The sequence below is a fragment of the Pipistrellus kuhlii genome, unplaced genomic scaffold (assembly GCF_014108245.1).
Source record: "Pipistrellus kuhlii isolate mPipKuh1 unplaced genomic scaffold, mPipKuh1.p scaffold_m20_p_12, whole genome shotgun sequence".
NCBI lineage: Eukaryota > Metazoa > Chordata > Mammalia > Chiroptera > Vespertilionidae > Pipistrellus > Pipistrellus kuhlii.
The window spans coordinates 7,407,602-7,430,262 of record NW_023425427.1 but is presented as its reverse complement, the minus strand read 5'-3'; the positions used below and the strand labels follow the sequence as shown (position 1 = coordinate 7,430,262).

General features: G+C 38.4%; 1 protein-coding gene across 4 annotated transcripts in view; it reads left to right on the top strand.

Annotated features, from left to right (window-relative positions):
• Positions 1 to 8,720, top strand: part of MUSK (muscle associated receptor tyrosine kinase) — a 65,654-nt gene extending 56,934 nt beyond the window's left edge. For all 4 annotated transcript variants that reach the window (XM_036433047.2, XM_036433046.2, XM_036433043.2 and 1 more), the window contains 4 exons: positions 1,508 to 1,706; positions 2,216 to 2,407; positions 3,516 to 3,664; positions 4,791 to 8,720. In XM_036433047.2, coding sequence (XP_036288940.1) covers positions 1,508 to 1,706; positions 2,216 to 2,407; positions 3,516 to 3,664; positions 4,791 to 5,473 — 1,223 coding nt within the window. In that variant the 3' untranslated portion in view covers positions 5,474 to 8,720. The remainder of the gene's footprint in view (positions 1 to 1,507; positions 1,707 to 2,215; positions 2,408 to 3,515; positions 3,665 to 4,790) is intronic.
• The last annotated feature ends 13,941 nt before the right edge of the window (positions 8,721 to 22,661 follow it).

Sequence of the window (22,661 nt, the reverse complement as noted above, 5' to 3'; positions counted from 1 at the left end):
CTTTGTTTTCTGTAGTTTTTGTTTCCTTTCCAAAGTCTGGGGATAAATGTTTAATTCTTTCTCTTTTTTTTATCTAATGGAAAGAGATAATGCTATGAGTTTATCATTTAGCACAGTTTTGGCCAAATTCCATACCCCCTATTAGGAAGTCATTTTCTTTTTTCTTTTTCTTTTTTTTTAAATCAATCTTTATTGTCCATATTGTTACAAAGGTTCCTCATTTCTTCCCCCCTCCACCAGGTTCCCACCCCACCCTCCGCCCCCTCCCCATCCTCCATTATCCTCATTTATAGGTGCAGTTTATGTTCAGTCTCTTCCTCCCTCCCTTTCCCCGATAGTAAATCCCTTTTCAGATAGTAAATCAGTTACTTAGCATTTTCTCACATCAATAATACCACCACATTTTCTAGTCTTTATGTATGGCTACTTTTTACTCTCTGATGGAAAATATACTGAATATATTTTCTTAGATGTCCTATTGGATTTTATTTATTTAATTGCATTTTAGTCAAATAATAGATCTGCATAATTTCTGCTTTTTAATTTTATTGAGATTTTCTTTGGTGGCTGACAAAAAGATCATGTCTGTCATTTTTCCACAAATATTTCAAAATAAGATTTATTTTCTCTTTTTAGGTCATTCTTTACTAGTAAAACTTTCCTGTTGATTATATTATTAAAATACCCTGTATCCACATTCTTGTCTTTACTTAATCAATTAAAAGAATTTAAAATATAATTAATATTATTGTTTTATAGATATCTAATGGACTTTGCACTCTACTGAGTGATATGCATTTGGCATCTTTTGGTTTCCAGGAGTAATGCAGATTTCACTTTGTTTTTATATTGCATAAGACCTTTTTAATGGGAGTTTGACAGTGGTCAATTTTTAGATGAACTAACTTTTGCTCATTGTGTCCCAAGTTTTCATCTTCTTCCATTAATTTTATTCTGTTTATAAAACAACAGTATAAAAGCTCAACTTTAGACAATCCTGATTTCAAGTATAATTTCATTAAAGTATTTTATTTAATAACAAATTCCACAATTGCTGTCATGTCACAAACAATATGATGCATTGGAAAGAGCACAGTCCAGAAACTATTGTGTGTTTTTTTGTTTTTTTATAAACAACAATTTGTTTTGCTTTTGTTTATTATTTTTCATATTATTGATAGTATTATATATATCTCCCTCCTGCCCTTCATCCCCTCATTCTAGCCCCTACCTATTCCCCCAGGTCTGTATTTTTTGGTTGTGACCAAAAAATGTTTTTTCTCTAAGTCTCATTTTTAAAATTCTATGCTCCTATAAGCTGGATATACTTTCAACTGGACCTCACTGGATACTTACAATTAGATTGTATAGATATATATATATAACCTGGGAGAATCTGATACATAAAAAAACTCATTCTTAAAATTTAGTTTACTGATTGCTTAAATACAAAAATTGGATCTTAAAAGTTTAAGGTTGAATGACAAGCATTATTGTTTTCTTTCAGCATTCCCATCAATGACGTCCTCAAAGCCAAATGTGGACATTCCAAATTTGCCTTCCTCCTCCTCCACCTTCTCTGTCTCACCTGCATACTCCATGACTGTAATCATCTCTATCATGTCCAGCTTTGCAGTATTTGCGCTTCTTACCATAACTACTCTTTATTGCTGCCGAAGGCGAAAACAATGGAAAAATAAGAAAAGGTGAGGTTGTAATTTAATCTAACCTCATGTAGTAATGTTTTAAAACCCACATATTTAATATTGGAATAGGGGATGGGAGGTGGAATATATATTACTGCCATGCCAGACTTTTTATGACATCCATGGCATTGCTCTAAAATTAAGCACCCCACCACAATCTTTACAAATATCTTTTTGCATAGAATCACATGTCTTCAGGTTGACAGTTTCAGCACAGAGAAGCTAAACAATAATTCGGAAGAATATGGCTATTCCTGCTCCCATCTTCCCCCTCATCTCCATTGCCACTGCTAGACTGGACAGTGACAAAACTCCTGAGAAAATGTGACATTTGACTCTAGACCAAACAAAAATACTTCATTGCTCTAAAACTGAACGATCTTTGGCTGTCTTAGTATAATTTCTTTTGTTTCCTACTAAATACCAAATCTCTTTAGAACATAAGTCTGAGTATAAAGATCTCACCTGAGCCTGAGCTCCTTACTGATCTCACCTGTCTGAACCTGCAGGGAATCAGCAGCAGTGACCCTCACTACTCTTCCGTCTGAGCTCCTGCTGGACAGGCTGCATCCTAACCCCATGTACCAGAGGATGCCACTCCTTCTGAATCCCAAATTGCTCAGCCTGGAGTATCCAAGGAATAACATTGAATATGTGAGGGATATTGGAGAAGGAGCATTTGGAAGGGTCTTTCAAGCAAGGTAAAAAAAAAATGTAAAAAAAATATCTTCACTAAAATACATTGTGTCTGAAAAGTTACCAAAGCCAGTATGTATAATAGTTATTATCAAAGGAGTTAATTCTTCAAGCCATCAACTTTACTTGTATTGAGAACTGTACTTTGAATCTAAGTAATTTCCCTCTCTACTAGAAGGGTGTGAATATATAAGGAAGAGTCTTCATATGTATAGTGTTCAAATTACAAGTAATCAGCAAAGTTTAATTATCTTTCCTTTTAAGAAAATAATTTTAAATACATTTTAAATAATTTCTTGTAATGTTATTAGTAAATAATTCTCAAGTACACTTCTCTTCCATTTTCTATTGCTATATTCTCTACTTTGTTTAAAGTTTATTTTGAACTAGTTTTTCTATTTAAACACAGAGGGCCTGACCTGTGTAGGTACTATATAGATGTTCTTAGAATAGCAAAATAGAAAAGGAAAAAGAAGTAATGCAAAAATGTTAGAAAACACAAGCTTGAGAAACTAGTATGCATTCGGCCCAATGCCAGCCCTTTGTGTGAACTGGAATAAAATATCCTCTCTGTATGATGCAGCTCCACAAAACTGCTGGGCCAGAGAATGTGAACACCAATTATCACTTTGACCTGGTGTTCTTGGGTGGGACACAACTTTACATCCACTCAAGGTGGCCTTGGGGGGAACTTTCCATGTTTAATGAAAATCTCACACATACTTATTAAAAAACAAAAATATGCAATGTATCATTGTAGGGGCTTTGGGGACATAATGATGAATAATGGGTCCCTACTTTCTTAGGATTTAGGTTCTAACCAGAGATTAGGGAGTTAGGATGGTAATGATAATGCCATTGGGTCTGTGGTCCGTGGTATATAAATTCCTATAATTTATGACTTTTCAAACTTAATCTACATTGAAAATAGCCCAGGAATTTTTGTCAATTTAAGTCAAGGGATTTTAAGAACAATCTACTTATTGGTATCTTTGATTCTGAGGTCTGGAAAAGGCTGCAAAAATGGGGGAATGTAAATGAATATGCATAGACATGTGATTATGAATACGATTCCTGATCTTTTATTTCTTTCTAAATAAATGAACCTCCCAGAGCTCCAGGCTTACTCCCCCATGAACCATCCACTATGGTGGCAGTGAAGATGCTCAAAGAAGAGGCTTCAGCTGACATGCAAGCCGACTTTCAGCGGGAGGCGGCCCTCATGGCAGAATTTGACAATCCTAACATTGTGAAACTGTTAGGTATGAGCATATAAGTGAAGAAATTTATTGTATCAGAAAACAGAGGCTTTGCCAGTTTTCCTTCCTTCATACTTCATTTGTGTGTTTTTTTGCTTCATGCCTTGACAAGAGAAATGTCTCTGTTCCTTCCCATACACTAGATTCTATATAAGGAGTGGAACGTTTCGTAAATTCACCTCAGTTTTTAAAAATGGGCTTTTTAATATTTCACAGTGTTGTCATTTCTTTTCTTTTCTTTCCAGTACATAGAAATATAGTGTTTGTTAATGTCCCTGGAATTAAAAAGTAACCCTACAATAAATAAGCCAAGATTAAATAGTGTTTTTATTTCTCTTCCTTACTGAATAGAGACTTTTAATTATTGCCTAAAATAAATAGACCTAATAATCTATTTTTATGGTGATGCAAAATTGTGCCCAAAGGGTCTATATCCCAAGTTGCCCAGTTTCCCTCTCAAATGTAGCAAGTTTTTAAGATATGAAAATATCCTCCTGAAACTAATTATAAGACTCTTCATGTTAACATTTTTCCTTTCTAGTGTGAATATTGTTAAACCTAAATTTCAGAATGTTTTACGGCAGCAACCTGAAAACTTCATCTAAGATCTTGGGATTGTTTTTGCTATTCTTTAAAAATTTCATGCGACATCTTCCTTACTATCCTTCCTCAAAGAAGCAGCAGCAGAAACACAGAGGAATTACTTACATATTCAAACACCCATTCATAAACTCCTTCACCAAACACCGAGTACCTGGTCTACCAGACATGTAGTTGGTTTGCAGAATGTAAAGAAGACATAATCTCTACTTTTAAAATGTTGGGGAGGAAAATTTCAAATAAATGAATGCTTATGACATAGGATAGTAAGTACTATGTTAAAGGATGATAGAAGAAAAACCTGACACTGGAAGGGTCAGGAGCTAAGGCACCGTAGGAGGAATGATAGATACCTGCATCTTATTAGGTAAATAGATGTTTACACAAAGAGATGGGGTCCATATTTGACTATGAAGCTGTAAACAAAAAGCCAGGGCCCCCTATTTCTGATCTGGTCACTTGCTTTTAGTGCTCTCCCAAGTGTGTCGCTTTGGAAACCCAACCTAACAAAGGATGCTATTCGTTCCAGGTGTGTGTGCCGTGGGGAAGCCCATGTGCCTGCTCTTTGAATACATGGCCTATGGCGACCTCAACGAGTTCCTCCGCAGCATGTCGCCTCACACAGCGCACAGCCTCAGTCACAGTGACCTGTCCTCGAGGGCTCAGGTGTCCAGCCCTGGGCCCCCGCCCCTCTCCTGTGCTGAGCAGCTATGCATAGCCAGGCAGGTAGCAGCTGGCATGGCTTACCTCTCAGAGCGCAAGTTTGTCCACCGGGATTTAGCCACCAGAAACTGCCTGGTGGGCGAGAACATGGTGGTCAAAATTGCCGATTTTGGCCTCTCCAGGAACATCTATTCAGCAGACTACTACAAAGCTAACGAGAACGATGCAATCCCTATCCGTTGGATGCCACCCGAGTCCATTTTCTTCAACCGCTACACCACAGAGTCTGACGTGTGGGCCTACGGTGTGGTCCTGTGGGAGATCTTCTCCTATGGCCTGCAGCCCTACTACGGGATGGCCCACGAGGAGGTCATTTACTATGTGCGAGATGGCAACATCCTCTCCTGCCCTGAGAATTGCCCCCTGGAGCTGTACAATCTAATGCGTCTGTGTTGGAGCAAGCTGCCTGCCGACAGACCCAGCTTCGCCAGTATTCACCGAATTCTGGAACGCATGTGTGAGAGGGCAGAAGGAACTGTGAGTGTCTAAAATGGAGGATGTGCAAATAAAACACTACCATTTCCTCTCAAACTCTGGGAGCCAGAGGAACACAGTGCCCAGGCCCAACAAAACCTAGGTAGAAAGGACAATAGTAGACATGAGTAGCATGTCATTTGTTTCTTGGGGGGGAAAAAGGCCGCACAGAACTCAGAGAGGAGATCAATCTATTCAAAGATAATGATTGGAAACACAGGCTAGGAACATGACAGATAAGCAGAGATAACTACTCTTCCTCATGGGGGAAGTTAGCATTACATATTGTACAGGAAAGAATGTCATCTGCTCTGTTCCTGAATTAGCTGGCAGCAGAAGAAGACTCTGCTGTATTACATTTTAATACGAAATGAGTTAGAGAGCTTCATTTTCAGTAGAGCTAAATCCTGTCCTTTCTGGAAGTGGTGTAGCTTCATGTACAATATTTAAATAAAACACAGAAAGCTAAAAAGAAAAGGAAAAAAACACATTCACTGTCTCCCTACCCAAAGATGGATGTCTGGTTTTTTATAGAATTTTTTTCTTGCATTAATGCATACTTTTATATTTGTCTGTGATCTGCAGAGCTATGGTTCACTCTATCAATAGAGGGTTTGTAAGGAATAAAATGAGCAGTCGGCAAGTCTTCATTCTTACTGTGATTTTTTAGTTCCTTTTTCTGTCTGTGCTTCTCCTCCTTCAGAGGGTTTTCCCTTATATGCACTTGTCATGGATTTATTCTACTTATTTTGTTCCTAACATTTTTTCTGGGGAAAAAAATGTTTTTGAGTTTTATAAGTTTATCTTTTTCTTTGAAATTTTTATTGGTATCTTTTCATTTGCTTTCATCTTTATTTCTTCCTCTTTCAAGGACTTTCTGTCCTTTTTCAATTATTTAGCTGTTTTTTTCCTTTATTTCTTATATAAAGATAAGCACTCTGGCTGAAATAACTTTCTAAATTACATTGTGGACTGATATTATATACCTTTTGCAAAATATTACCATTTGACTTTGTGTTTACTTTTGAAGCAACATATTTCAAATCTGTCATTCATTAATTTTAATGCCACAGTCTATTAAAGCTCTTAAATCATAGTTTATAATATGGGATGTCACAAAAATGATCTATGGCTTTGTGTTATTTTAGACCTGATGTTTTTGTGCCTTTTGACATTTTTTCCTTTTAGAAACCAACTTAATAGGCAGTAGAATTAATATAGTGTTGCTTACCAACCTTCTGCATGATAACCTATCTTTTTACATTTTATGATTCTTTTAAAAATACTCTGAGTCTCAGATTGCTGTGGCACTAGATTTTTCAGTGGAGCGCCACACAATATGTCTTTATTTAAGACCAACATGAATGATCTGAGCAGGAACCTATATTCTCCTAAGAAGCAAATAAACAGAGAAGAGGAAATAGCAGTCTACACTGTATCTGCTTACTTTCATTTAAACTAATTGGTAGTTAGGCAATGGAGAAATGGTCTGAATTCTTGAAAGCACATTTCCCACTGTCTGCCGGAAGGCTCCACCTGCAATCTCTAAATCCACCTTCATGCAACAACTTGTCATCTTTGCTGGAAAACTTCCCATTTCTTATTCATAGTCACTCCAGGCAACCAAGACAAACACATAGAAATTACCTGAGACTTTGTCCTATCCTTCACCCCTGAGATTCTAGCAGTATTACTTTCTAAAATCCTCCTGCTCACATTCCCTCCCCTTCAATTTGACTGCACTATACTCAAACTCTAGCACTGCCTACCAGCCTATTCTCTAATCTTCCTCCCTTTTTAGGCCAGAGCAGATTCCATGGGCTATAACAATGTAAGGACCTACCTATTCATAGTTCTGATTCATAAAAAGGGAAGTAGGAAGTTAGGATGGAGACCTAAGTAGGGAGGTGCTATACATAAAAGTCCCCATTATAAGTTCAAATTGAGTCAGGGACCCAAAGGGCTCGATAAAGAATAAGGTTGCAGCATGAGTTCAAAATAAAAAGCCAAGAGGCCAACAAAGCAGAGAAATTGGAGAGGGCCACTGCAAGTCAAGAGTTTCATGTAGATACCCAAGTCATATATTAAATGGTTCACATATGTGTGTCACATATGCTCTGCAAACTTCAAAGGTGTCTTCTGGTTTCATCAGCTGAGAAAGTTTTATCATAAAAGAAAGACATGGAAGTCAAGCCAATCAGAAAAGCTACCCATAGTAAAGCAGGTCAGTACAGTTACTAGAGTACCCACCTGTACTGTGGGTGTCATGTTGGCCCTCCGAGCCAGGTTTCCATAGCCTCGGTTGTATTGTTTGCCACTTTGAACTAGTCTTTGCTCAATGGGTGCCCGACTTTCCTGTCTCTTTCTCCTGGCTTCCACAGCCTCCCAGGTTCTTGGTCTGTGTGTGTTAAGAAACCAAAGTAAAAAATGTTACAGAAATATAGGTAAATACAGTGAGGGGGCAAGCAAGTAAATATTATGTAACCATTCAACTTCACTAAAGTTTTAAAATGATTGACATCTAAAAATATCAAGTACAACCCCCATTATAGTAATAGTTATAATAAAAATGGCATTATCTGACAGCATTTATTGAATGCTAACCATGTATATTCTAAGGACTCTAAATATATTCATTTAAACCACACAGCATCCCTGTGTCATTGGTACTATCATCATGCCCACATTTGAGGTGAGCAAACAGGCACAGAGAGCCTGTGTAACTGGCCCAAGCACACAGAGCAACAGAGTCTAGTGTCTGACCAAAAGAGGCTGAGCTCTCAACTGCCATACTGTGCTGCTTCAGTTTACTATAGAAGGAACCTCTGTGACTATCAGGTGATTTGTAATTTGCATGTGGTTTCAGAGCACATACTCTACCCCTCTTATTATTAACTTCATATCCAAGTCTTTTTATTGAGTAGCAAAAAAGTATATTGTTGCATTGTCAATTTAATCAGAAAGTCAAGTAGATGACACATTTCTTTTTGTTACCTCTAAATGTATTTCCAATTTAGGTTAAGATCACTGTTATTTTCTTAATGCTTACCCCAAGGTTCTATAATGAGGAACATGTATTCACTTACTCACCAGTATTGTTTTCTCTTTTAAATAAATTTCCCATTGTAAAGTCATTGTATATGATGAGAGAGAGATACTCATTATGTCATTGTTAACAAGTGTCAGAACAATGTGAGACACTAAGTCATCTTAAGTTGTCAACTATCAAGCATGGCGAGAGTACCAGAGTATATCATAACACACACACACACACACACACACACACACACACACACACAAAAAAAAAAAAAAAAAAAAAAAACCGACAATTTTTGGGGGGATTGTGATGGAGCAGAAAAAGAATACTTCTTCTCACTTTGTAGTGTATTATAAACCTATTCCATGTCACAAAATAATCTTTAAAATGTCCAATTTGATTTCTGATATTCCATTTTATGGCTATACTATAATTTACTTTTTTCTTATCCTTTAACATTTGAGTTTTTCTAATTTTCACTATTATAAATTATAATAACCATCCTTATTTGGTCATGGCCATAATTACCTCTTTATGTAAATTCTGAGAAGGATGATGTTTGGGCTAATGGCATGCACAATAGTAAGGCTTTTGTTATGTATTGTCACATTCCCTGGAAATAGGATTCTCATCTCTGCACTGCACAAGAGATCTCATAGCTCTAATCAGAGAATTAATTGCTGTCAGAGAATTAATTCTCTATTTTTAAGAAATGCTTCGTCTATCTGGTTATAGTAAAACTAGAGACCCAGTGCACAAAATTTTTGCAGAGTGGGTGGTTCCTCAGCCCAGCCTGCACCCTCAGCCTAGCCTGCACACTTTCCAATCTGGGATTCCTCTCACAATCCAGGACTCCTGGCTCCCAACCGCTCTCCTGCCTGCCTGCCTGATTGCCCCTAACCACTTCTGCCTGCCAGCCTGGTCACTACCTAACTGCTCCCCTGCCAGACCGATTGCCTCTAATTGCCTTCCCCTGTCAGACTGGTCACCCGTAACTATCCTCCCCTGCACGCTTGATTGCCCCTAACTATTCTCCCCCACCAGCCTGGTTGCTCCCAACTGCCCTACCCTGCTGGCCTGGTCACCTCTAACCTTCTTCCATTGCCAGCCTGGTCACCCCCAACTGCCCTCCCCTGCAGGCCTGGTCACCCCTAAATGCCCTCCCCATCTTGCCTGGTTGCCCCCAATTGCCTTCCCCTGCAGGCCTGGTTGCCCCCAATTGCCCTCCTCTGCCAGCCCATCACCCCTAACTGCCCTCCCCTACAGGTCTGATCACCCCCAACTGCCCTTCCTTACAAGCCTGATCCCTCCCAACTACTGGCCTGGTCACTCATAACTGCCCTCCCCTGCTGGCCATCTTATGGTGGCCATTTTAATTTGATACCAAATCTGTCCACATGGGGGTGGCCACCTTGTGTGTTGAAGTGTTGGTCAGTTTGCATATTGTCTCTTTATTATACAGGATATCTCATTTTAATTTTGCTTTAATTACTAGTGAGGTTGAATTTTTTTTATTCTTAAGTCATTTATAGTTTTTATTTGGGGAGTCATCTATGATTCTCCATTTTTCTATTGTGTTATTCATTTTCTAACAAGGAGAAAAAGTATTTATACTTTTGCCTTAAAATAACGTTTATAGAAGATCTTTGAACAACATGGGATTGAACTGCACAAGTCCACTTATATACCTATTTTTTTTCATCAAAAAGTACCTATATTGTTTTCTATACAGAGGGTCGACTGTATGCATTGATATATACAGTTTCCTTTGGATATCTGAGCATGTATAGAGTTTAGGTTCCACAGGGGGTCCCACACCCAGTCACCTCATGGATACTGAGGAACAACTTAGGTATTGGGGAAGTCAGAAGTTATACGTAGATTTTTAACTGGTGTGTGTGTAAGAGGAGGGAGGTGTCACTGCCCCTAACCTGCTAATTGTTCAAGGGTCAAGTGTACATTTTTGTTATAAAAGTGATAATTGTTTATTTTTAAAAGAAAAAAATAATAAGCAATAGTATATAATAATAATATATACAATGTATAATAGAAAAAATAGCAATCAGTGGTAACTAACATTAACATCAAGACAAGTAGTATTCTTTCAGCCTTTTTCAGACAGGTAAATACAATAGATTGGTAGGTAGATAGATGATTGATAATTTTTAAACAAAAGTGAGATCACATCATTGTATTGTTTCAAGCTTTGTTTTAATCACTAAATATATCACTAATATCTTCCACATCAACAAGTATTAAATGGCTAATGAGTATTCTATTATATGGATTTAATTAATATAACTATTATTTTATTATTGGACATTTATTTTATTTATCTTTCATTATAAAATATAATGTTTTAGTAATTAATCCTATTGCTAAATTTTGTGAGCATCTATCTTAAATTGTGATTTTTTTATATGTAACTCCTAGAAATGGAATTTCTAGAGCAGAAAGTCTATACAATGTTAAAGCTTTTTAACATAATGAGAAATTACCTTCCATTATTTTATCAATATTATAAATCTTTCAGTCAAATACTAGTAACTCCATTCTTTCAAAGTCACCAAAATTAAGCATTAGCATTTTAATCATTGCCAATGTAGCTTAAGGTATTTATTTTGTGGTATAAGCTTTATTTCTTTAAATAAGATAAGGTTGCATTTTTTTCAATGTTTTGGAGATAATTTATTTACTCTTTGATTTACCTCCTACTGCTGTTTTTCTTTCTATTGGATGTATTTTTTTTCTTGTTGTCTTAGTAAAGCACTTTGTATATAAAGGAGCAAAATTTTATCTTACATGTTTCACCTACTTTTATCATGTTAAAAATATATACTTCTATTTGTCTTTCATTATAAAATTTTGTTAATCAGGAAAGAATGCTAAATTTTCAGTCTGCTGAGATGATTGTGGCTTTTTCCTTAATTAATGTTATTATGCAGAAATGTATGAATTGATTTCCCAAGAAATATCTTTGTGGAAATAATCTGTTTGGGTGTCTCATATCAATATTTTAATTTGATACCAAATCTGATTTGTCCACCTGTTCTATATACAAGAGTTTCACTGGGCACTCTGACTGACCACTCACAGGCCATCTTAATTCTGTTGATTCTCGGCCCAGTGTCTTAATTCATGTGAAATCACTTCTTACCTCCCCTGACAGCTGGCTCATGTGTACTGCAGGAAGCAGTTTACATTTTCTGTGCACTGCATTATCTTTCTAAATAAAAGGCTAATATGCAAATTGTCCCCACATTAGTTTGACCAGGAGACCGATCACTCGCTATGACATGTGCTGACCACCAGGGGTGGCGCAGAATGAAGGAAGGCCCCAGCCAGCAGCTGGCAGCCGCTTGGGAATTATCTGCTCATTCTTCCTTAACCTTCTTCGCTCTTTGTTTCCTCCCTCTTCCTACCAGCCTCTTAATATTGGAACTTAGTCCTCGGGCAGCATCTCTCTTTTATCTATACATGCCTTTAGTCCTATCATCCAGTTGTAGGGCTGTAAGTTCTACCCATATGTTTATTTTTAGGTCAAACCTCCCTTCCCAGCTTCATACTCACATTTCAAACTACCTATTATAGACAAAGCTTCGAATTCTCCTCCCCAGAGCCTGTTCTCTGCTCTGTGTATTTCTATGTGTGACCAGGAGCAAAGCTGACAAGAAGCCTTACAGCGTGCCGTGGCCTTTCACGTCAGGGAGGAGTCCCAGAGCCTCTCCAGGGTGAGTGCCACTTCCTGGACTGGTGCTGCCGGCTTAGATACGATTCTCAAGCTTGCATTTTGTGTCCATTTTAACAGCTTCCAATACCCTCTCGGGTTCTGATTACAGCTGGCCGATATTCACCAGTTTTTCTCATGTGCCTGCTATCCATTCCTGATTGGTGGTACTGATATGGATGTTTCCTCTTTAACATGACCTATGTGTTACTCCAGGAGAATCTGGGAGGGGAGAACTCATTGCTGTGCTCATTCCTTATTGTGGGGAGGTTGTTGCCCTGTCCTTGTGGATTCAAATCTTTACAACACACTCGTTTCAGGTCACCACTCTTTGCTTGCTTCACATCTATTTAAGTAGCACAGTCACCAAGATACAAACACTTATAAGTCTGTATTGTGGTCCAGATTGCCATAAAAACAATGGCACCTCTCATTCTCCCAGTGACTTTCAGTGCTGTGGGTCATTCCATATGCTGAAGGGTTAGAAACTACATCAGCAGCAAAGAGTCACAGGCATGAGGGTCTGATTAAACAACAGAAGTCTTGGCCAGGGCCGTTTTTATAATTACAAACAAAGCTACACATGTGACTAGATATTTGCCTTGCCTTCTAAAAGATCATGTCATCTTCACAGAAAGCATAATAAAGGTGAAGGAAAATAATTACACGACTTGTAAGCCATGGCTTCCTTCCTGAGTTCCTCTTAATTAAAAACTTTTAAGAGATTCAAAAGGGATGTTTTTTCTTATAAGCTTTGTCATCATACCTGTAATTACACAAGTAGCCATCATGACTCTCTTTTCAAACCACAGCCTCTGGAAAGTATACACCATCTTTAGAATTTTGCCCATAAGAGGGGAAACCACCTGCACTAAGGTTATGTCAGAGAGACGGTAACCACAAAAAACACCAGACTTAGATATACACTATCATTTTCTGGGTGTGCGCTTAACTATTTAGAGCTGTGATTAAAATTAGAAGTGTTGGCCTGACACTGCTTTCTGACTTGCTTTTTTAGCAATGTTAGCACCATGGTCGTTAGAATAATGCTCCTTGTTATTTCAATTGATGCTTTTACTCAGCATGGACTAAACATATGATTTTAAGTCAACTCCAGTTTTGCTATCTTGTTCTTTTACTTATTGGAACATATTCTATTTAAGGAATTAAGGAAAGCCCATTGAGTGCCAGGGTTTCACTCATTTTATCTTCACTCATTTAAATCAACTTCTCACTCAGAGCTCACCTTCTCAGGAAACTATCAAAACTACCCTGTCCCACATCACTCTGCTCAGGCCACGTTATTTATGGCAGTCTGAACAAAGCCATTCTGATTTCAGTCATTCCCCAAAGTACTCTCAGAAGTGACAGGCAATGAGCATTACAATGAGCAAGAGAGAAAAACTTACAGAATAGTGTTACCGAAAGAGTGAAAAAACACACACAGGTAAATTTAATTTCTAAGAAGGCAGAAAAAAAGACCAGGAAATGCTTGAGGAGTCACAATTTTTTAACATAACTTTTAATAAGTCTCTTTCCTTTGTTTTGTTTTTGTTTTGTTTTTTCCGAAAAACATTAATCACCGTTGTGGGGTGTTTTTTTTGTTTGTTTTGTTTTTTGTTTTTGCGGATAAACACAGTTTCCAATTATGAAATCAGTTTTGCAAGGTTTTTATGAGAACAGTTTTTAATTTTTAAACATGAAAATTTTGGGAGGAAATATGCATCTACTCATCCAATTTTAGAGAAATTTAGAGAAAATTCGAGTTTTGTTTTTTAAATGAAAGGTTTCTTTCCTTATTGCATTAAATGTGAATTTTTCTGGCACTTGCCTAGAATTAACCATTCTGGGGTAAATCATTATATCTACAGCACAATCAGCAAGATTTTTAGCTGGTTGATAAGGGAGGAATTTTATCTCTTGTTTTAATTGATTTTCATTCCTGAAGACATTGTAGATTTTCTTCACATATTTTTATCAATTTATTTTGTTCTGTTTTTGTTTTTAAATCCTCATCCAGGGATATTTTCCCACTGATTTTTAAACAGATTGGAGAGGGGGAAAGACAGAGAGAAATATTGATGTAAGAGAAACATATTGATTATATCTTTTATCTAAAGGCTCCAATTCAAATTTTACTGTTTCTATTGCATTGTTTTAATTTTTATTTAATTATTTTTAATAGGTAATATATTCTCTTGAATTAACACTTAAAGGTAATATAAATCTATACTACAGACTTCTCTTTCCATGAAGATGAAGTACTATTCCCTATTCTACCACTAAATACAATCAAAGCCCCTGAATACCACATACAAATCCAATGTAAGGAGACTGAAGGGTGGAAAGTAGAGGGAAATCAGCGAGGAAGAAGACAGACCCAAGGAATGACACAGTGGTGAATTCCCTGGATTTTCCTCTTGCCTCAAATATCTCAGACTTGGCACTGAAGGAGCTGGCAATTCAGAAACACCAATGGATATATGCCCAAAAAAAGCTCTAACTAAAGCCTGCTCTCTTTAGCCAAAGGACTAGGAAAAGGGCAGCTTAGCAACACAGAAAACTTTTAGACAATAATTACTTTTTTCTAGCCAAACACCACAGAAAAAACTGGCCTTCACCCCACCCAGGCCAGCAATGGCCAAATGGGGGCCTAGATGTCCACCCACACCCATTTATAAAAGATGTTCATACTCCTTCAGGAGTGTATCAGGAAAGACCAAGTTGAGTCAGGAGCTAAGACTTTCACACCCACTGGGTTCTAAATGTGTGTAGAGGGAGAATTTAAAGCAATTATATAAAAGTTTCTACACTTCATTTGAACTCCTAGGATGCTGACGCCAATAGACCACAAATTACACATATATAAGATAATACCTACAGTAAGTATAACAAAATTATACCAAGATATATACTTTAAAAACACTTGATAAAATGAAATTATTTAAAAAAAATTGTTTAAGTAGCCCCAGTTGGTTTGGCTCAGTGGATAGAAAGTCAGCCTGTGGACTGAAGGATCCTGGTCAAGGGCATATGCCAGGGTTGTGGGCTTGGCCCCAGTAGGGGGCATGCAGGAGGCAGCCAATCAATGATTCTCTGTCATCATTGATGCTTCCATCTCTCCCTCTCCCTTCTTCTCTGAATATGTTTTTAAGCCTAACCAATGGACAGTCACCAGGGGGGTGAGGACATGAGTGGGGGAGGGGGGCGGTGGAGGGACATTGGGGGGGAGGATAAGGATATAATACCTTAATAAAGAAAAATATAAGAAATATATTTTTTAAAAAATATTTAAGTAACCCATAGGAAGTCAGGAAAAAGAAAATAAAGAAACCAAACAGAAAGCAACAAATAAAATAGCAGACTTAAGCCCAAACAAATTAATCATTACATTAGTTGTGGGATTGCAATGTTTGGAAAGGCTTTGAACTCCAAATGGGAGAGGATGCACATGTGTTTGTCTGATCACCTGGGGTCTCAGTGGGCTATAGATTTTGATACATTTCTAGAAGATAGAAAGCAGATGAAGCTATGCTAGCAGAAGACAGAACACAGAAAACAAAAGGATCAGAGGCAGAAATCATTCTTATTGCCTAAACCTTATAGGGGCTAAATAGAGACTAGTTTTACTAACTAAAGTCTTATCCCTGGTAAAGGGGGAAACTCAGGCCCACGGATGGTGATCTTTCTGTTGTCAGTGCCTGGGCCATATTAGTAAATATTTTTATTATCACACCTAATAACAAATCTCTTTAGTCATTCCTTCCTCCAAACCATCCATTATGTTTTTATACATTCATTCTACAAATCATTACTGAGTAGCTTGTTAAGTGCTAGGCACTGTTGTAGGTACTAGAAAAAACATTACTGAATAAGATGGACAAGGTCTTGGGTGTGTTATTTCCATTCTAGTAGAGAACAAACAATAAATGTGAAAAAGATTAGTTACATATACAGTGAGCGCTATAAAGGCAGAGACATGCACAAACTAGTGTATTTCCTTCCTCACTCTCACCACAAACAAATGTATCAGCAACTGCTTTGCTACAGCATGCCAAGGGCTCTCAGTATTCTACCTACCCCATGTGATAGTGCCTGCCACATAGTAGCTCTACTATTGTTTGAATTATGTGACTCCAGAATCTGTCCTTATAGCATTCTTCCTGGAACCACTCCCGAGTCACTGTTTTAGGCCAGGTACCCTAGAAGATAAGCCTAAAATGATGATTCCTGTGCCAGTGACTTACTGAGGGAGTGTTCTCAGGGAAAATCCTGAGGGAGGGAGGGAAGCAGAATTGAGCAGCAAACAAGATGTGCAAAGGGGTGATTTCAGCTGAAGTAGGGTTCATCTTGACCTCACAGGGAGCACTGGAGCATAAATCATACCACAGAGGTTGTCCTACTCAGAGGTAAGGGAGACTGCACTGTTATGCCTGTACTTTGGTCACCTATGTGCTAGCAACCATCTCTGGAAAGTGGGTGTTGTTGGTGTCAGGTAACGAACCACTCAGGCACTGCCACATGAGACAGCTCCTGTCATTGGAGGGCAATTCTCTAGAGAAAGAAGTTGGTATAGTAACTGGGGGTGAGTTTCCAGGGGAAGGGGACCTGGGTGGAACACTAAAGCACCAGCTATACCACTGTTGTTTTCAGCACTGCCATTCTAGGTTATGGAACTAAAGAAAATTCTGCTGGATGAAGATCTTTTCCATGTACTTCCTAGTCAGTCTTCCTTCATGGATCGTCAACCATATTAACCTACTTGGAAAAATAATTATTTTAAAGTTTCTGACTTATAGATAACACCCTTCCCTAGTTTCTTTTTGTTTGTTTGTTTGTTCTGCATATATCTTTTTTTTAATATATTTTATTGATTTTTTGCAGAGAGGAAGGGAAAGAGATAGAGAGTTAGAAACATTGATGAGAGAAAAATATCAATCAGCTGCCTCTTGCACACCAACTACTGAGGATGTGCCCGCAACCAAGGTACATGCCTTTGATCGGAATCGAATCTGGGACCTTTCAGTCTGCAGGCTGACTCTCTATCCACTAAGCCAAACTGGTTTCGGCTATATATATCTCTTATTAATTTCAGATAGGAAGGGAGATGGAGAGATAGAAACATCAAACAATGAGAATCACTGGTTGGCTGCCTCCTGCAATCCCCCTACTGGGGGCCAAGCCCACAACCCAGGCATGTGCCTGGACAGGGAATCCAACTGTGACCTCCTGGTTCATAGATCAATGTTCAACCACTGATCCACACAGGCAGGGTCCTTCCCTAGTTTACATTGCTAATACTAGTACAATAGTCTATCTTGTGGATTTTTTTTGTTTGACTCAATCAAAATTTAGAATGAGGAAGGCATTAAAATCACTATCTGAAATTCAATGTCTATTTTCTTGACTTTCTGAACTGTCAATTTGGATCTATTCCTTATTACCAAGTTTATTTTCATGTATATAATCATCTTATTAAAGAATCATAACACAGTGTTTTATGTTGAATGCCTCCCTTAATACTGCTAGCAAATATGGCATAAATCATGGTAACAAAATCAATTTTTTACATTGGTCCAGGATCCTGCCTTCTGTTCTTACTGAAGCAGCAGCTGAACTTTTCTTTCTTTTTTTGGGGGGGGGGCGCGGGGGGGAGTTGAGGGTAAATTCTCCAAATTCAACCATTTCTGGCTACAAAAAGAATGAGATGGAATTGGCCTCGTCCACCATTTCTCTACATAGTACGACATTAGTACGAACAATGCACTTTCAGCCTACTAGTTGTCTTCTTTTCTACAGGAAAGCTATTACTGATGACTAGTCATGGGAAATGTGGCTTCTCCCAGGCTTCTGGAGTCCTCAAAGTGTCACAAATGCCAGGAAAAAGCAAGGAAAGAAGAAGGAGAAGCAGAGAAATAGCTCCTATCCTTTTTATTATTTACAAACTATAGTACATCCCTGCCTTCTGTCATGGATGCAATCTTGGCTCTCCATATTTTAGAAGAAATGGAGGTTTTTCTATTTATTTGATGAAGAATATTCCTGGGGGTATATACCTCTATGTGACAAAAATGCAAAAGGGGATGTGTCCCAGTTAAAGTTTGGTAAAACATAACTCTTCCTGTTGTCAAGGATTTCACATCTTTTCTCACCCTTGAGAAAACTCTCAAAGCAGACCTGACAATGCTTCACAAAGACTACAAAAGGACATGCTCAGCAAGGAAAATTCCAAGTTTGGCAACAAATAATGTAATCCATCCCTCGGCACCAGTTAGTCTCACTCAGAATGAATAATCCACAGCACAGCCCAGTACCAACCTCAGATTTAAGCAAGAGGGGGCCCTGACTTGGGTCCCACAATTTAGAGAGCATCACTCTGGACCTTTTCCAGCCATGACCTTCCTCATGTAAAAGGCACCAAGGAGACATACTTACCTAGAGCCTATATCCCTCCTTTAACACTATTTTCTAGTTATCAGAACCCCAGAATTTCAGTGATGGCACAGGCCCTTTCCCGAGTCCCTCCACCTCAGAATGGACAGTTCTTCGGGTGTGCACACCTCCTTGCTGGGGGGCTAGCTGAGGAAAGTTTTTATGAGAAGAATTAACACAAATGTGTTCACAAGATTGTTCAAATACTGAGCAGACCCAGGAATAGAACAAGGACGACAGTCCAGGGCCCAGATCTTCCCACGCCAGCACACTACCGCTGAGGGCTCTGAAAACTATATATAATAGTATTTAACTCAGACAATAGTAGAGCTACTATGTGGCAGGCACTGCCTGGACTGTGGGGATGGCCGAAACTGGCTCTGCGACATCCCTAGAGGGGTCAAAAATCGCGAGGGGGCACAGGCCAGGCCAAGGAACCCACTGATGCACAAATCCATGTACTGGGCCTCTAGTTTGTATATAAGATCTTTGGTTACTCTCTTCCTACCCTCCTTCCTTCCCCCTTCCGCCTTCCTTCTGAGATTCATCAGTCTGTTCCATGTTTCCATGCCTGTGGTTTCCACTCCTGTGTTAAGCATCTGCTCCCTGTTGATCAGTATGTGTCATAGCTCTCAATCAGGCGGTGGAATGATAGGCCAATCATCAGATCACTTAGGCTTTTATATAGATAGATAGATAGATAGATAGATAGATAGATAGATATAGGTATAGATACATATTTGTACACTTAACCTTCACACTGACCCTATGGGATACATGCTTACAAGGAGATTCAATAACCTGTAACAGGTGACACAGTAAGTGGTGGGCCCAAGATCTGAACCCATGCAACTTGTTTCCATAATCTATTCTCCTAATCATTTCACCATTCCAGCACAGTGTTTTATCCCTCTGTGAGTTTCCAGCTTGAGTAAATTTGACGTGTATCAGAATCTTCTCTGGAATTTTTAAAAATCAGATTTTACTGAATGTAACTTGTTTAATGATAATATCAGGGTGTATCAGGGGCTATAGAGCAGTTTTCTACTGGAGAACTTGACCCAAGACATAGAGTTAGGGAGAGTTTCCTGAGGAAGATGATTCCTGAAACAATTAAAGGATGGGTCCAAGATAGGCAAGCAAATGAGATGAGAGCAGGATAATCTCTTCTGGCCACCAATTGAAGAATAAACAAAGGTAAAAAAAAAAAAAAAAAAATAGGGCTTTCTACCTATAAGCAAATCACAGCAAGACACTCTCAAGGTGAGGGGTGGGGAGGGGGAGGCTTTCCCAAGTCATTTGGCCCCATCCCAAAGTTTCTACCTCATACCTATTGTAGACCAAAAATAAATAAAAGTAAAAGCTAAAATTGTTTAATTGGAAATAGTTCAAATGTTGTGAGATATTTAGGGTACAAAAGTGTCCACAACAACATTGCAAGCATAGTGTGCATATAAGGGTCAAATTGGTTTAATATATAGGTTCTTTTCTTCCTCATTCCAAAACAAGCCAAGACATTTTCTGTTTAAGATCTAGGGATTATAATTACATGCCTTTCATGATTCAATGGTCACAAAAAATTCCAGTCAGAGATAAGTTTTCCAGTGTTCTGAAAAAAAAAAAAAAAAGGGCATGCTATTACGAGCATGCTTAGAACCATTTATGATGACATTGTGTATATATAATCAAGATTTTCCTTTTGTTTCTCCAAATCAGGCTAAAGGGAGAAGCCTCCCACTGAAACTTAAGGCCAAGGGATGAAAGAATTGCTCACCCTCCCTAAAACTTAAACCTCAAAACTGGGGGCAAGTAAGCCAGAGCTTTGTGCTGTTGGACAGGCCCTGGCTGCTGACCAGCAGAGCAGGGTGGGCAATTTGCCCGAAGCACTTGTGAGGCTGGAATCTCTTGGGCAGAATCATTGGTTTGAGAACAGTTTATCTCCAGGAAATGTCTTTGCTGGGGTCAGGCTGGGGGTGGGTGGGGAAAAAAATCTATTTTACTTGATTTTTTTCCCCTAGAAGAGATATTTCAAACAATCCTTATTCATGTCTAAACGTGTCTTTCCAGATAGATTAAAGAAGCTTCTAGGAGGTGTCACAACAGTTTTAAAAGAAAAGACTATTAGGCTACACTTGTAATTGCTATGGGCAATTTGCTCCTGGAATAACTAGCACCAAAAGGCAACCAAGACTGGATTTTATGGGTGTGTGACTTTTGACAAGAAATCTTTAAAATTAATATCCTTTTTTGTTACCAAAAATTGAATGAAAATATTCTATACATGATATCAAATGGACAATTCAATATAATTGATTTATAACATAAAATAATTTATTTTATATTCCTTAATTTGAGGATTTGAGGTTTGACTATCTTAATTTGGGAGGTGTTTATTGGGGGGTTTTAAATCTTCAGATGAGCTTTCAGTTCAAGATGGAAAAGGAAACACATGGGTTTGTCTCACCATCTGGGGCCTCAGTAGACTACAGATTTGATAGCTGTCTGGAAGCTGGCAACCAGATGAGGTCATACTGACACATAACAGAGCACAGGAAACAAGAAAACAGTTCAGTGAAGGTAGAAACCATTCTTCTCTGCTAAGCCCTTGAGAAGCTCTCGATTGGCAGAGACGGGTACAGAGAAGGAAAAGGGAGGGATTTAGAAACCCGTTTCTGCCAATGGGACAGCTCTCAACCATTCGCTCCTTCCTGAGCCCCTGACCATGCAGAGTGATGGGTGATACCAGCATTTAATCAAGAAAAACTACAGGCTATTCTCTAAAATATCCATATCAAAATACAGATGGAAGCAAGGTTGCCCATGTGGATACTGGTGCCTCAGAGTAAAATGATCCTCATGTTGGTCATTTGCCTGCTAGCTCGTGTCTTTTACTCTCCAAATTAAAGCCTAATCACTCTTGCAGCCAGCCCTCTCATTCAAGAAAGTCTTGACTCAGAGAAAAGATCTACAGAAAATTCAGACCTTATGTTGATCAACCCAGCCTTTCACAAAAGGGAACAAAGTCGCAAGCACCTGCAAATATCTGAGACAAAGCATAGGACCAGTGACAGGGATCAGGAGCAAATTACAAAAAGTAATGATTAGAATTAGATTGCTTGAAGAAAAAGCAATTTTTCACAGAGAAGAGCTAAAAAAGGAAAATATTCTAATTAGTATTCTCAGAGAAATTTGAGAAAATATTGAGATATTGCATCCAAAACTATAACAACCATTGGTTACAGAAAAAAGAGAAAAACCATAAGGTTTTACAATTTTTAATATTTTAGCTGAAAGAGTAATCAACTTGATTTCATTAACGATCCATTTCTTCCCCCCTCACTTTATCCACAGCCCTCTCGATTTAACATTGTGGTCCCTTTCCTATAAGTTGCTGGGTTTGTCCAGGTGACTTCTTTTAGCCAATGAAGCTAGCAATGTGATAAAGGTAGAATCTGGGAAAATGTGCCCCCTCTCTTTCATTTCTGCCGTTGCCATAGAAATGCTTAAACAAGGCTTCTGGACCTATGTGAGAGACCTGGGGAGTGGAGCTCCAGCAGGCAGCTGGGGAGCCAGCACATCACAGCTAACTGCCCACTCAGTCTCAGCTAACGCTACCCTTCAGGAAAGATTTCAATGGTCTCTCTGCCTAACAAACACCTCCTTGGCAACTGTCTCATTAGCTTTATACCACCTCATATCATCCATCGCTATGGAAATGACCTTCTCATATTTTTATATTCATGTTTATTGTTTGTTCTCTCTACTCAAGTAAAAATGCCACAGGATTAGGGACCTTGTCCATCTTATTTAGCATCAACAATGCTTTGTATTGAGCAGATCATCAGTAACTATTTGTTGAGTAAACAAATAAAAAAAATGAACAAATGGGTTGGCAGAGAGAATAACTGAAAAGAAGATCGGTTATTAGGAGTGACAGTCATATTTACCAACTAATATGACCCGGACATGGACAGATATGAAAGGTCACCAGCCATAGAAGGCCTGAA